This window comes from Pelobates fuscus, chromosome 3 (assembly GCF_036172605.1).
Source record: "Pelobates fuscus isolate aPelFus1 chromosome 3, aPelFus1.pri, whole genome shotgun sequence".
NCBI classification, from domain to species: Eukaryota; Metazoa; Chordata; class Amphibia; order Anura; family Pelobatidae; genus Pelobates; species Pelobates fuscus.
The window spans coordinates 248,963,971-248,977,614 of record NC_086319.1 but is presented as its reverse complement, the minus strand read 5'-3'; the positions used below and the strand labels follow the sequence as shown (position 1 = coordinate 248,977,614).

At 39.8% G+C, this 13,644-nt stretch overlaps 1 protein-coding gene across 1 annotated transcript in view; it reads right to left on the bottom strand.

The window, feature by feature from the left end:
- The window catches only part of LOC134601732 (collagen alpha-1(VII) chain-like), a 414,484-nt gene that overhangs the window by 15,370 nt on the left and 385,470 nt on the right, over positions 1–13,644 (bottom strand). The window contains exons 95-96 of the mRNA XM_063446237.1: positions 10,299–10,347; positions 3,408–3,439 (exon numbers count right to left, since the gene is read on the bottom strand). Coding sequence (XP_063302307.1) covers positions 3,408–3,439; positions 10,299–10,347 — 81 coding nt within the window. The remainder of the gene's footprint in view (positions 1–3,407; positions 3,440–10,298; positions 10,348–13,644) is intronic.

The window sequence follows — 13,644 nt, the reverse complement described above, 5'->3', positions numbered from 1 at the left end:
GTAGGGTGTGTTCACGTAGCAGAGGATTGAGGTGAACTGAAAGGTAACAAAATGCAATAGTCAAGCTGTGATTAGAGAGAAATTTTCCTGTTTGGCTGTTTTGACTGTAAATTTGAAATTCACTTTAAATTCTCACTTTAGTGAATAACTTTTCTGAATGTGATCATCCTTGTGTTCTTTAGAAAAAAGAACTAAAAAACTTCTTATTTCACATTATTAAGCTAACCACAGTTTGTATTACAATATATCCATTATCAGGCACTATATGAGTCAGATGCAGTTCTACAATATCTTCATCTGCTACCTGGTGGTACTTAAGTAAATGGATCCAATTTATTTCCTGATTAAAGTAGTCAGAAGTAATTTATAATTTATTTGGGAAGCCCATTGCAGTAGTAAGTATGATGTAAGAAAGCTCTTCAAGTTTGTTCTCGCGTCAAACACACCTTAATTATATCCTGCTAGCCAAATATATTATGCATCAAGACAGCTTGGAATTTCAAATTAATGATGGTCAGTATTTAAAATGTCAGGTTAAAAGTTTGTCTCTATTCCATCTATTATGGAAGACTGTTCTCTTTAAATATTCAGGTAAAAAGTAAAATATGTGCACTGGTTAACAATCATGTTTATTTTTTAAATTAAAAAACAAAACTTTTATCATCAATTGTATCCACTGATATATGCTCTCTGACAGTGGACTTCCTTGTACCACAACCTGTGTAAACAATATGATTTTTTAGTGTCCCTTAAGGACATACAGTATGTGTATATGTAGCAGGGCTTATTATGTCAAGGCCTTTAACCCCTTAAGGACCAAACTTCTGGAATAAAAGGGAATCATGACATGTCACACATGTCATGTGTCCTTAAGGGTTTAAAGTTACTTACCATCGCAAGCCTGTTGGGTCTATGTCAAACTAACCCAACTTGCTTGAATTTTTACTCATGAGGCTGAATTTTTTTTTATTTGTGGTGACTATAAATGTTGAGCCCTGTGTGTAAACTGAGTGGTTTGTTACATTGTGTATAATCTCAGTAACAATAAGCATAGCATGTATAAATGCTGATTATCTAAATAATCACTTACCTTACAGTTGTCACTATCATAGTACCACTGGTAGAAACAGCTGAACCATCAGCAGTAATTCTTGTTTGATGCACCCCCCTTCCAATTTTTGTTTTACCTCCTTTGTGCACCATCTTCTGTTTTCTCTTCCCTGCTATATCCTACACTTTGTTAGTCCCAAAAACATGCCTTCATGTTCATTGCAATGTTTTAGATTTGTTACCACTGTTTAACGTTAGAGTTTAGGATAACCTTGTCACTCTGGCTCTATGGAAGTAGCAGGGATTTCAGGGATGCTGAAGCAAACCAGGTCACAAGACCTGAAATCCCTGCTACTTTGTCCCTTGCTCTGGGTGTATGTGTTTTTGTGTACGTTTCCACCCACATTTTCCTCTTTGTCTGCAATGGCCTGGCTGGACATCAGAAGCCATACTCTCCATTTTCCTCCAGTTTTCCCTATTCCTAAACACTCAGTATTCAGAAACCTCCTGCTGGCCTTCCTTTCTACTCTCCCTGTCTCTTCACAATGTCATTTTAAATACTAAATATGTAACTTGCAACTCACGATCATTCAGGCCCACTGACTCCCATAGACCATTCTTAGCAATCACAGACTCCGTCTGTATTAAAGGAAAATATAACTGCTTCATATGTATATGTGAATAATTATGTAAACAAAGTTTGTGGTTGTTGTAAATACTCATGATATATAAATATGAATATATTAACATTAAATAACTAAATATATTCTAAAATGTGCCATAATACTGCCTTCATAAAAATGGCAGGTCCACTTAAAGCCAGCCACACTTGAAAACATGGATCCTTTGGTACCAACACTGTAGGCAAATAACCTGCTCATTTAAGTGCACAGCGGGTAACACTTGTAAGGATATATTGTCTTAGTGTTAGAGAGTTAATCACTCCACTATCTTCATTTAATAGTTAAACAAAGAAAAAAATTATATACTATAATTTGTATTGGTTATCATACCCCACAACATGTGATGAGCCCTGTTTTGGGATTCCTGCATGCTTTCCAGATTTGCTCTCTGGTGTCCTGCATCTGTGGACATCTGAGACCAAGTCCCCAAACAGTGTTGCTCAAAATAAATTAAGGATTATGAATAATGTGAGAGTGCTTCATAAATGCTCGGTATATGTGCAGCTCGAACTGGGGCTTGCCAGTTCTACTAACAGTCAGTCTGGCATATTGGGCTGACATTCAACCTTTTAGGGTGACTCACCACATTTCTAAAAGTGTCTGCACCTTTTTATGGGAAGAACAAACTCTTTCAACCCTTATCCTCCATCCATATCTCCCAAGGGAGCAATGGGTTAGGAGATAATAGTAGAAATATCAGACCGCAAAACAAAAGTATCAGAAAGTTGAAATGAAAGCATGCTCTTGATCAGATGGTTATTAGAATGAATTGGAATTTTATAAAGAAACTGACAGTTCTGAAACTAGAAATCATTTTAACTTGAGTTTCAGGCCCTGGAAATTATTATTTATAAAAACAAAAAACAGTCAAAAATGATTGACTAGTTTTGTCTAATAATTTTAACAAATTTTGGCTGCATCTACTGCCAGCTGAAATTCTAAAAGCCAAAACCTGGTAAACGGGTCAGCTGCTCAAGCAAAATCCTCATATATGTGCTTTGCCATTAAAAAAGAAATAAAAATAAAGACTTTGGAGGTCAATATGAACCCCACAGAAGTATACCACTGTTCCAATTGCCAAAGCATGTCAGCTGAACAGCAAAAAGATAGTGCCCGTGGGTGGAGGTTTGGAGGGGACATTAGGTTCCCACCATTTAGTAATATTAGAGCCCCCAACTGCCACTCATGCAAGGAGCTGGGAGAGGACAATATGTCCCCTGCCGCTTATTATAATTAGAACCTTAACCTTCTTATCACAGGTGAGGCATGGGGCACTATCTGACCCAACTATTTTATTTATACATATGAGCGCCACCATGGAGGTCATGGGGTTTAGCCTATGCCCCTCAGTATATTTATTTAATTCTTAGCCTAATCGTAGGGGCACGGGGCAGAAACTGGTTGCTAGTGCTGCCAGCAGGCATATGGTAAAAAATAAATTAAATAAATAAATACATAAAAAAGGTTTCTCAACAGCTTCTAGCTGTTGAATCCAGAAGTGTAACCCCAAAAATTAATACCCCATAACAGAAAACTGCAAAGTCAATGTTGCCTGGTTAAGTTAACATTGGGTTCTTTGGCAGTTCCATACACCGAATATCTCAAAACTGCATACTCTATATTTAAATTTAAGTATTTAGGAAGTGTTAACTGGTAGGTCTGAATTCATGTTACCTTCATCGCAAACTTGCACTCACCTGCACAGGCTGTAAAGAAAGAAAAGACATTATCACACACCAGATTTCAACAAAAAGTAACTATATTTTTAGAATTTATGTTCTTTGGTATCTTGTGTTGTGACATTTCTGTTTATATATCTGTTATGTGTCGTTATGTAAAGAGAAGAAGTTGAACTACTTGTCTCATCAGTATGATTTTTAATGACTTTGTTTGTGGATCCTTTAGAATTTCTAAAAAAAAAATCCAATGCATTTTTTTGAAAGCAGCATTATATACATTATTATATTTGTTTTACTTTGGATCAAAGTTGTGATCTTTGTTGGTACAGTGCTTCACATGCATTTGCATGACTTAATAAAATCTACACATTTTATTTCCACAAGAACAAAATCGATACAGATTAATTGGTATAACACATTTCCCAGTCTAATGCATTTTGTATGACTGATTATTCGTAGATTGTGAGAAACATCCCACTTCCCTAAGGAGATAATACACATTATTGAATCTATTTCCAGGGAAAAATCACTAGTATTTCCTGTTTAACCAGGGTAGAATTATAAAATAGTGTTCTTTCCAACTCACCGCAGGTAATTCAAGAAATATGTGTGATTAGAGAAAATGTATTGATACTTACCGTAATTTTCTTTTCCTGGCTATTATTCATGGCAGCATTTAACATATGGGTTTAGCTCCTCCCTCTAACGCTCAGGACAGGAAACACAATTAATTAAACAATTAAGCCTACCTTCCCCTAGTACAATAGGGACCCCAGAAGCATCCACACCTCAGTCCAGTAACAAGACGAATATACCAAGAGAGGGTGGGAAACCAAATGCTGCCATGAATAATAGCCAGGAAAAGAAAATTACGGTAAGTATCAATACATTTTCTCTATTCCTGGCTAATCATGGCAGCATTTAACATATGGGATTCCCAAAGCAATAACCACTCAGGGAGGGTAATTCATGCTACAAAAATTGTTTAATATTAACTTAAGGCTTATAAGAGTTCAAGACCGATAGGCCAAACTCTGAATCAGAACGAGATGAGACATCCACTCTGTAGTGATGCACAAAGGTTTTCAAAGATGACCAATTGGCAGCTTTACAGATGCTCTCTGCAGGGACTCCTGACTCTGCAGCCCATGAAGTAGCAATGGACCTTGTGGAATGTGCCTTGATGTCCTTGGCAACTGGTACCTGTTTTGTCCTGTATGCTCTAGAAATAGCCTGAACTGTCCAGGAACGAAGGGTTGCGACAGAAGCAGCTTCACCTTTACAAGAACCCCAAGGTATCACAAACAATTGGGGAGACTTTCTCCAAGTAGCTGAGCATGCAATATATGTGGAAAGATACCTCCTTAGGTCTAGTGTATGACATCTTTCTTCCTCAGGAGAAGAAGGTTCTTGAAAATACCCCGGCAGGACAATCTCTTGATTCAGATGGAAAGATGTAACAACCTTCGGAAGGAACTCAGGTCTAGGCCGTAGCACAACTCTATCGTCGAAGAAGGTAGTGAATGGTTCCTCAAATGACAGTGCTCTAATGTCCGACATTCTCCTAGCAGAGACTAAGGCCAGTAACAACAGGGTCTTTAGAGAAAGAACCTGCATCGGGACCACATCAATAGGTTCAAAGGGATGTTTGCAGAACCAGAGGCAAATTCCAAAGAGCTGAGAATTTCTTGATAGGAGGTCTAATCCTAATGACAGCTTTGAAGAAGTGAATCACAATGTGATTTAATGCCCAACGAATACCAGAAATAGCCGAAAGAGCTGAGCAGTGTACTTTAAGAGTGTTAAGTTGAAGGCCCCTCTCCAGGCCTGCTTGCAGGAAACCAAAAACCTGAGACACGGAAGGGGAACCTAAATCTTGAACCATGGAATTACTCCATCGTGCAAAGGCTTCCCATATCTTATGGTAGGTAGAAGAAGTAGACGAATTCCTAGAACGTAACAGGGTTGAGATTACCTGGTCCGAAAGGCCATGGTCAACTAGAGATTGTCTCTCAATAGACATGCATGGAGCCTGAACTTGTGAGGTTCTGGATGAAACACTGGACCTTGAATCAGCAGATCTTCCGAGACCAGAAGCTCTTAAGGCAGGTCCCTTGAAAACCTCTGCAACAGGGGAAACCAAGGGCGACAAGGCCAGAAGGGAAGAACTGCTATCACCTTGCAATGTTCCTTGGAGATCTTCCTCAGAACAGCGTAGATGAGGGGAATTGGAGGAAAGACGTAGGCTAGATCAAATTCCCATTTGATGGATAGAGCATCCTGAGCAACCGCCTTTGGATGGTATCTCCTTGAAACAAAGCACGGGACCTGGGTGTTCTGAATAGTTGCCATGAGGTCCACTTGGGGAGGACCCCACTTCTGGACCAACCGATCCTCCTGGAAAGTTGCCATTCTGATGCTTCTATCAGGTGTCTGCTGAGGAAGTCCGCTAACACATTCTCCTTTCCTGGGAGATAGGTGGCACAAAGGCCTTCCACATGAGTCTGAGCCCAGGTCATAATGGGAACGATTTTCCTCATCAGGACTACACGCCTTGTCCCACGTTGATGATTTATGTAAGCAGCAGCCGCTTTGTTGTCCACTCTCAACTTGATCCAGGAATGCCGGATGACGTGTTGAAAATGAAGAAGTGCCAGAAAGGTAGCTCTCAGTTCCCTGATGTTGGAAGGCAAGCATTGGGTTCTTGGAGGCCCTTTTGCTTGAAAAAAATGATTGCCTAAATGTGCCCCCCATCCGGTCTGACTGGCGTCTGTCGTAATGACCACCCAATCTATTTACATCAAGGGAAACCATCGGGAGATGTTTTCCCATGACATCCACCAAAGGAGCTTCTGTTTTAGAACAAAAGGAATGCGGATCAATCTCTCCCAATCCCTTGAGCTGGCCCTGAAATTCTTCGGAAAAAATTGTTGAAGAGGGCGAAGGTTCCACCATGCCCATCTGACAAGCTCTATTGTGGAGGAAAGAGTCCCCATAAGTCTCATAAACTCTCTCGCCGAGGCTGAAATTTTCAGTCTGAAGCTCCTTATACGATCTTGAAGTATGAGCTTTCTGTCATGTGCAAGGGATACAATCGATGTGTCGGTATTGAAATTTGCTCCCAGGAATACCAGTTCTCTTGATGGATGCAAATTACTCTTTTCGTGATTGATGAGCCAACCGAAATGAGAGAGAGTGTCGAGGACTAGTTGTCTGTGTTGGAACATGGATTTTAAGTCCGTGGCCACTACCAGGATGTCGTCCAGGTAGTGAAACACAGCTACACCTTCTTTTCTGAGCAGAGCAATGATTGTGACCAAAATCTTCAAGAAGTTCCTCGGGGCTGTACTTATCCCAAAGGGCAGAGCCCGAAATTTAAAGTGTTCCTTCCGGACACAAAACCTGAGAAACTTCTGGTGCTTGACCGTGATAGGGACATGAAAATATGCATCCCTGAGGTCTACCGAGATCAACCAATCTTTGTGATGAACAAAAGGAACGATGGAACGAATGGATTCCATGCAAAATCTCCTGACTCTCAGGTAAAGGTTGAGCTGTTGGAGGTCTAATATAGGTCCCCATTTTCCTTCGGGTTTCTTGACCAAAAACAGGGGAGAATAATATCCCTGGAATCTTTCTCTCATGGGTACAGGTACGATGGCTTCTTCTATAAGAAGATTGTTGACATAAAGAGTTAAAATCTCTAGTTTTTTGGCTGTTGGAACATTAAAAAAGGTAATGCATTCCCAGCCTAAACATTTGGATTAATATAAATGATAAAGTAAATGTCTTACCTGCAGAGCTTAAGAAACAGTCTAATAGAGCACTGTATCTTTAAAGGGAAAAGAAACGAGCGTTTTATATACTGTAATACCGCCATTTCAAATTTCCCGCTCTGTACCTTTAAAGAACGCACATGCGCTCATTGGTCGCGAAACCGTCATTTTTAAAAAGGGCAAAATCACTCTGATTCCGGTCGTGCGCATCGCGCATTCGCGGGCGTCTTACCGTCATGCCGATCGTCTGATCGAGGTCTGCAGTTCACATTCTGGATACCAGTGAGTTCCAACAGCCTGTGGAACTAACCACCAAGGCTCCCAGGGGTTCCCAACTCCTCAGAGATTGGGCTACATGTGCCTGGGCTTCCTGAGGAGGGAGGCTGACCTCCACAGGGACAAGACCATATCAGACATGGTCAGGAGAGCAAAAAAAAAAAAAAAAATATTCAGACAAACAAAGAAAAAAAAATAGCTGTCCTAGGTCTACAAGGACAGGAAAAGACTGAGGTGTGGATGCTTCTGGGGTCCCTATTATACTAGGGGAAGGTATGCTTAATTGTTTAATTGATTGTGTTTCCTGTCCTGAGGGTTAGAGGGAGGAGCTAAACCCATATGTTAAATGCTGCCATGATTAGCCAGGAAACAAAGATTTTGGATGTCACCTTCCTGTTTTTAAAAACTGATTTTAAGCAGTTTAACAAAAACTAGGGTTCTCCTAGCCACCAAAGCATAACCACTCTTCTATTGGTCAGATAATGCCAAACTAAAGATATGTATATTTATTTTCAATACCCTTTTTTTAAAACTGAATGGAAATCACTTAACGTATGTGCTAATATAATCACCAGAAAAATGTGGGGGGCGGGTGCTTTTCCTTCATTAACAGTGTTTGGTTCAGTGAATTAGATACCAATTAAAGGGTTACTCCAACCACCATGACCACTTTAGTGATTTGTTTTGAATCTGTATGTGCAGTATTTTATCATGAAACACTGCACATACAAAGTCTAGCCTCTCTGCTCCACCTCCAGCAGCATCACTGGGGCGTCATTAGCAACAAGAGTTGTAAATTCTGTGCATGTTCTACATCTGTTGTCAGCCTGCATATCATGCTGGCGACAGGCGTCCAATGGTGGCATGCCCGCCCACCCCCTGTGCTACCCATGCACACCTCTCAGTCCATCCACCCCTTACATCCGTCCTCCATCAGCTAGGGGGGAATATTGTCAGGAGAGGAGGATTGGGTTGAGAGGAGAACTTAGATCAGTGCTGGAATAAAGGTAAGTTTTAGCTTTAGTTTATTTGTTTATTTATTTTTAGCTCTGCTGGGGTTGTGAGGCAGAAAAGCAAGGGCTACTCTAACCAAAAAAGGGATTTTGTGAAAACATTGTGTATGTGTGTGTGTGTGTGTGAGGGTGTTGTGTGCATGAGGGTGCTGTGTGAGGATGCTCTAAGTGAGGGTCCTGTGTGTGAGAGTGCTGTGTGTTTGTAAGAGGGTACTGTGTGTGTGTGAAGGTGCGTGTGTGAGAGAGGGAGCTGTGTGTGTGTGTTGGTAATGTGTTTGTGTGAGAGGGAGCTCTGTGTGTGAGGATAATGTGTGTGTGAGGGTGATGTGTGTGTGAGAGAGTGCTGTGTGTGAGGGTGATGTGATGTGTGTGTGTGAGGGTAATATGTGTGCGGGTGATGTGTGTGTATATGTTAGGAGGGATAGTGTGTTGGGGAGGCAGATTATTACCACTATATAAGAATGTATTTATTTTAAATTAAAAAAAAAAAAGAAAAAAAGAAGCTTTATATCCCCTTCCTTTCTTACCTTTAGCCTGGGAGGGGAGGCCGTGCTGCCATCCCTGGTGGTGCTAGAAGTGAGTGAACTTTAGCTTGCGAGGCTAGAGTTTACTCTCGCGAGATCGGGGGATGTTGCCATGGCAATGCTCAGAATCCTGCGAGAGGAACCCGGAACTGCAAGATAGAGCTCCACCGGGTCCTCTCCTGTCTCCCTCCCCAGCCAGTGGCCGCATTACACTGCCTGTGAGCCGGTGAGGGAGATCTTTGATCTCCTCACCGGCCTGACATGGTATACTACAGGGCCGGCACTCAGATAGCATTTGCCTGGTGTGTCCGATGGCCAGTCCGGACCTGATGTCACTGGACTGTGGTGAGGACCATACTATGTGCATTTTGTTACTCAGGGGTTATGGTGGTTGCAGTAATTCCTAAAAAGCAGCTGGGACTGATTACTTGTCTTTTTCATTTTCTGTGCTTTGACTTGAATCTTTCTGGAATCCTGCTACTCTAGGGTTAGTGTGATTTAATTGAACCATAAGCCATGCTTCCCTGCATCCATTACTTGCAAATGAATAAACAGTGTTTAGACGATTCAAGTTAAAGCACCTGCAGTACCAATGCAAATGGTATATTGTGTTTAGTGTGATCATTTTGAAAAACATTTCCATTCTGAAAACAACTGCAAAATCAAAAAAAAGGGGGAACTTTTATACATGCAGGTTATTCTGTAATGTTGGGATTGCTAGGCATTGACCGGGGAATTGTAGAAAGATAAATAGATATGTTGGAGAATTTGTTCAACCTGACTTTTTTGCTTGATGTTTGCCATTATCAGTTTATTGGATAAGTATGTTGGCAGCAATGTATTTAGGTTTTTGCTGTTCTAGGCTAAAGGTCAAAGCTTTATGTTTTCTCTCATATACTGATCACATGTATACAGAGACACACATTCACACACACAGTCACATATGTAGACAATCACAAATGCACACAGTCACATACATACAATACATACATACATAGTGATAAGAAACAAAGTAAAAAAGTAGCACCAATGATATGTAAAATATAAACCACATATAGAGCTGATTTTTAGCTCTACCACGTGAGTTGGCAACTATAAGAAATATATGTTGTACGTGTTACTTTGACCTTACATATTGCACCATTGGTTCCTTCTCTTCTGCTTTCCTTTATATTGTTATGCTGATCCCAACCACCCAAGAAAGAAGACAGTTCCTGATCTCTTGTATAGGAAATGGACTTTCTCCTTGGGAGAAAGCAATACGTAGATGTAACTTGATTTAGTTACTGTAACTCACCACACGTGTCACTCATTTCCTTTCTGACCAAATCTTTCACTTCTTCCTCCTGCAGAGGCAAAACAAATAGACTGGCATTGGCAATAACTAAACATTAAAATGAACTGTCAGAAGTACAGTGGCTATGGCCTTTTGAGAGATAACATCTGAGATTTTTTAAGTTATTTCTATTTTTCTCTGATATTTACCAAATGTGTAATACTTTTTTTTACACGTAGGTGTAATTTCCAGAGAAGTGACAGTTCCCCTTCAAAGGAACACTCTGGGCACCAAAACAGCTTCATGTCAATAAAATTGCTATGGTGGCTGGAGGTCGTGGACACCATCTTACCTTAAGGGGTTAAACAGTTTATGAACGGTGTCACCATCACTGGGGACAGAGGACTTCCAGACTATTTCAAACTGGCTGCTCTGCCACTCCCTTAAATTTCCTAAATAGTCTATGTTACGGTAGTCACCATCGCTGGGGGTGGAAGACGGACACTATGTGTGGGTCACCAGATTCCTCTTGTGTTTTGGTCACCCTGTGCATAGTATTGGGGCAGGGCATGTTGAATGTATTGCTTGTCTGTGCCTCTCCCCCTTTTTCCTGTCCTATTGTTTCCCCAGCAGGGCGTTGTCCCAGGGACACTGCCAGACCAGTTTAAACTAGCTGCCCTGTCCCTCCTCAATCTCCCATTATGTTCTCAGCTCTTTCTTTTGTCTGAACCCACCCATATGCACCTATTGTATATACATGAGCTTTTGGTGCGCATAAATAAGTGTTTTATGTATAATCTTATTATTATTATTATTGTATTATTTATAAAGCACCAGCAAATTCCGTAGTGCTGTACAATGGGTATATTAAAGTTAGTTGCGGTTTTAACCTTCACCAAGTGTCATCTGGTGTTTGGGGAAAGAGATATAATCTGCTGATGAAAATTGTGTCCAGGGCTGTAATCACAGTAGCCTAGTCCATGGTGAAAAAGGCCCTCAGTGATCCCACTCAAACCTCGGCGACTGGGTCTGAAGTGCTCCAGGGTCCCTGATAGCTACAAGGAAGCAGTTTTGGAGGAGGTACTCAGTCAGAGTACTGGAGCTCCGTCACAGTCTACAGTCCTTGTTATTGTCTGATCTCACCCTTGGAAACACAGTGCTCCATTCACACTGGTTGTAAAATAATCAAGCTTTGTAGTGTGATTACTATCCCAAGTCCATACTGCTATTGGTTAACTTAGGCTCACTGTGCTGTTTGTACATAAGAGTTACACTTAAAAGGCACACCCTGCTTTGTTTTTGTTCATTGTGAGATATCCCTATTTCTAGTTAAATTGACGTATTATACATACATAAAAAAAAGGTGGAGCTTTCAAATGTTCAGGCAATGTTCTGTAAAACAAAATAATACAACAAATAGTGCAACACAGTAAATAAAAAGGTTCAAGGGTAAATAAAAACGCACCATGCGTTCCACCACCGTGGCGTTCCATTTAGTAAACATGCACCATGCGTTCCACCGCCGTGGCGTTCCATTTAGTAAACATGCTGGATTTTAATGACAAGGAAAAAAAGACATTTAAAACCAAATATGTCGTGTGGGTGCATGTCCTAACCAGTAATATCTAAAAGCAGACTACATTAGTTCTGCTTGTTATATTAATTTCAATAATCATGAAATTAAAATATTAAAACCATTTAGTTAAAATATAATTTTGTGTGGTTTGACTTAAAGTGTCATTTGTACAGTGATATACCAAATACACAAAGGACCTAAGTTCATGGTGTAGAGAACGAATTGAGAGTGAAGGATGGCTAAATTTAAGGCATCTTTATAATTAATAGATGAAAAAGTATCATTGGAGAAGGAAAAAATATTAGTTCATAAAGTGCCATAATTCGAAATAATTTTAAAAACATTTTAAAACCATATGGTGACATTATATTAAGATTCATTTGGGGTATTCCCTCATAGAATTAAGATGATAAAACCAATTAATTAGTGCATTGCTAGGTGTAATCTCATTTAAAATTCCATTTACACAATAAAAAGGACTTAAATAAAATGAGAAAGAATAATAGCAAAATATGGGACATCTTCATAATAATAAATGTGGTTGATCAAAAAGAAATTCATTTATAATTTCAACACAATGTTACCACACGGATTAAATAAGGATTTCGAACTATGCCATTTTATGAACTAACATTAATTCCCCACTTTTAATGACCCCTTTTTGATCAACCACATTTATTATTATGAAGATGTCCCATATTTTGCTATTATTCTTTCTCATTTTATTTAAGTCCTTTTTATTGTGTAAATGGAATTTTAAATGAGATTACACCTAGCAATGCACTCATTAATTGGTTTTATCATCTTAATTCTATGAGGGAATACCCCAAATGAATCTTAATATAATTTCACCATATGGTTTTAAAATGTTTTTAAAATTATTTCGAATTATGCCACTTTCTGAACTAATATTTTTTCCTTCTCCAATGATACTTTTTCATCTATTAATTATAAAGATGCCTTAAATTTAGCCATCCTTCACTCTCAATTCGTTCTCTACACCATGAACTTAGGTCCTTTGTGTATTTGGTATATCACTGTACAAATGACACTTTAAGTCAAACCACACAAAATTATATTTTAACTAAATGGTTTTAATATTTTAATTTCATGATTATTGAAATTAATATAACAAGCAGAACTAATGTAGTCTGCTTTTAGATATTACTGGTTAGGACATGCACCCACACGACATATTTGGTTTTAAATGTCTTTTTTTCCTTGTCATTAAAATCCAGCATGTTTACTAAATGGAACGCCACGGCGGTGGAACGCATGGTGCGTTCCACCGAAGTGACGAATGCGGAAATCCGCATACACTCTGGAACGCATATGCGTTCCACCGAAATGACGAACGCGGAAGTTAACACACACGCTGGAACGCACGTCACGCAACCCGGAAGCGGAATGAGCGGGCGATTTAAATTTCAAGCCAGAAGATGAAAAACAGATGACAGCCAACTGAGGAAGCCCTTTGGAAGGGCGAAACGCGTATTGGACTACTGTTTAAAGACTACAAGTCTAGCCAGATATTTACCTGGTAAAACTATTTTAATTTTTATTTATGTATAGCATTTTTTATCAATAAAGCACCTTTTTCGGAACCCACCCCTCTGGACCTGGCATTCTTTACATTATATACCGGCCAAAGGGAGAAAGGGAGCACTGAGCACTTTAAAGGGAAAGCACCGTGTAAAGAAAACACCAAGCCTCAAAGAAAAGAAAAAGGAGTTGGACATCCTTGAATGGTCCAGAAACGCATACCACCTGAGTCATATGAGGGTATGACTC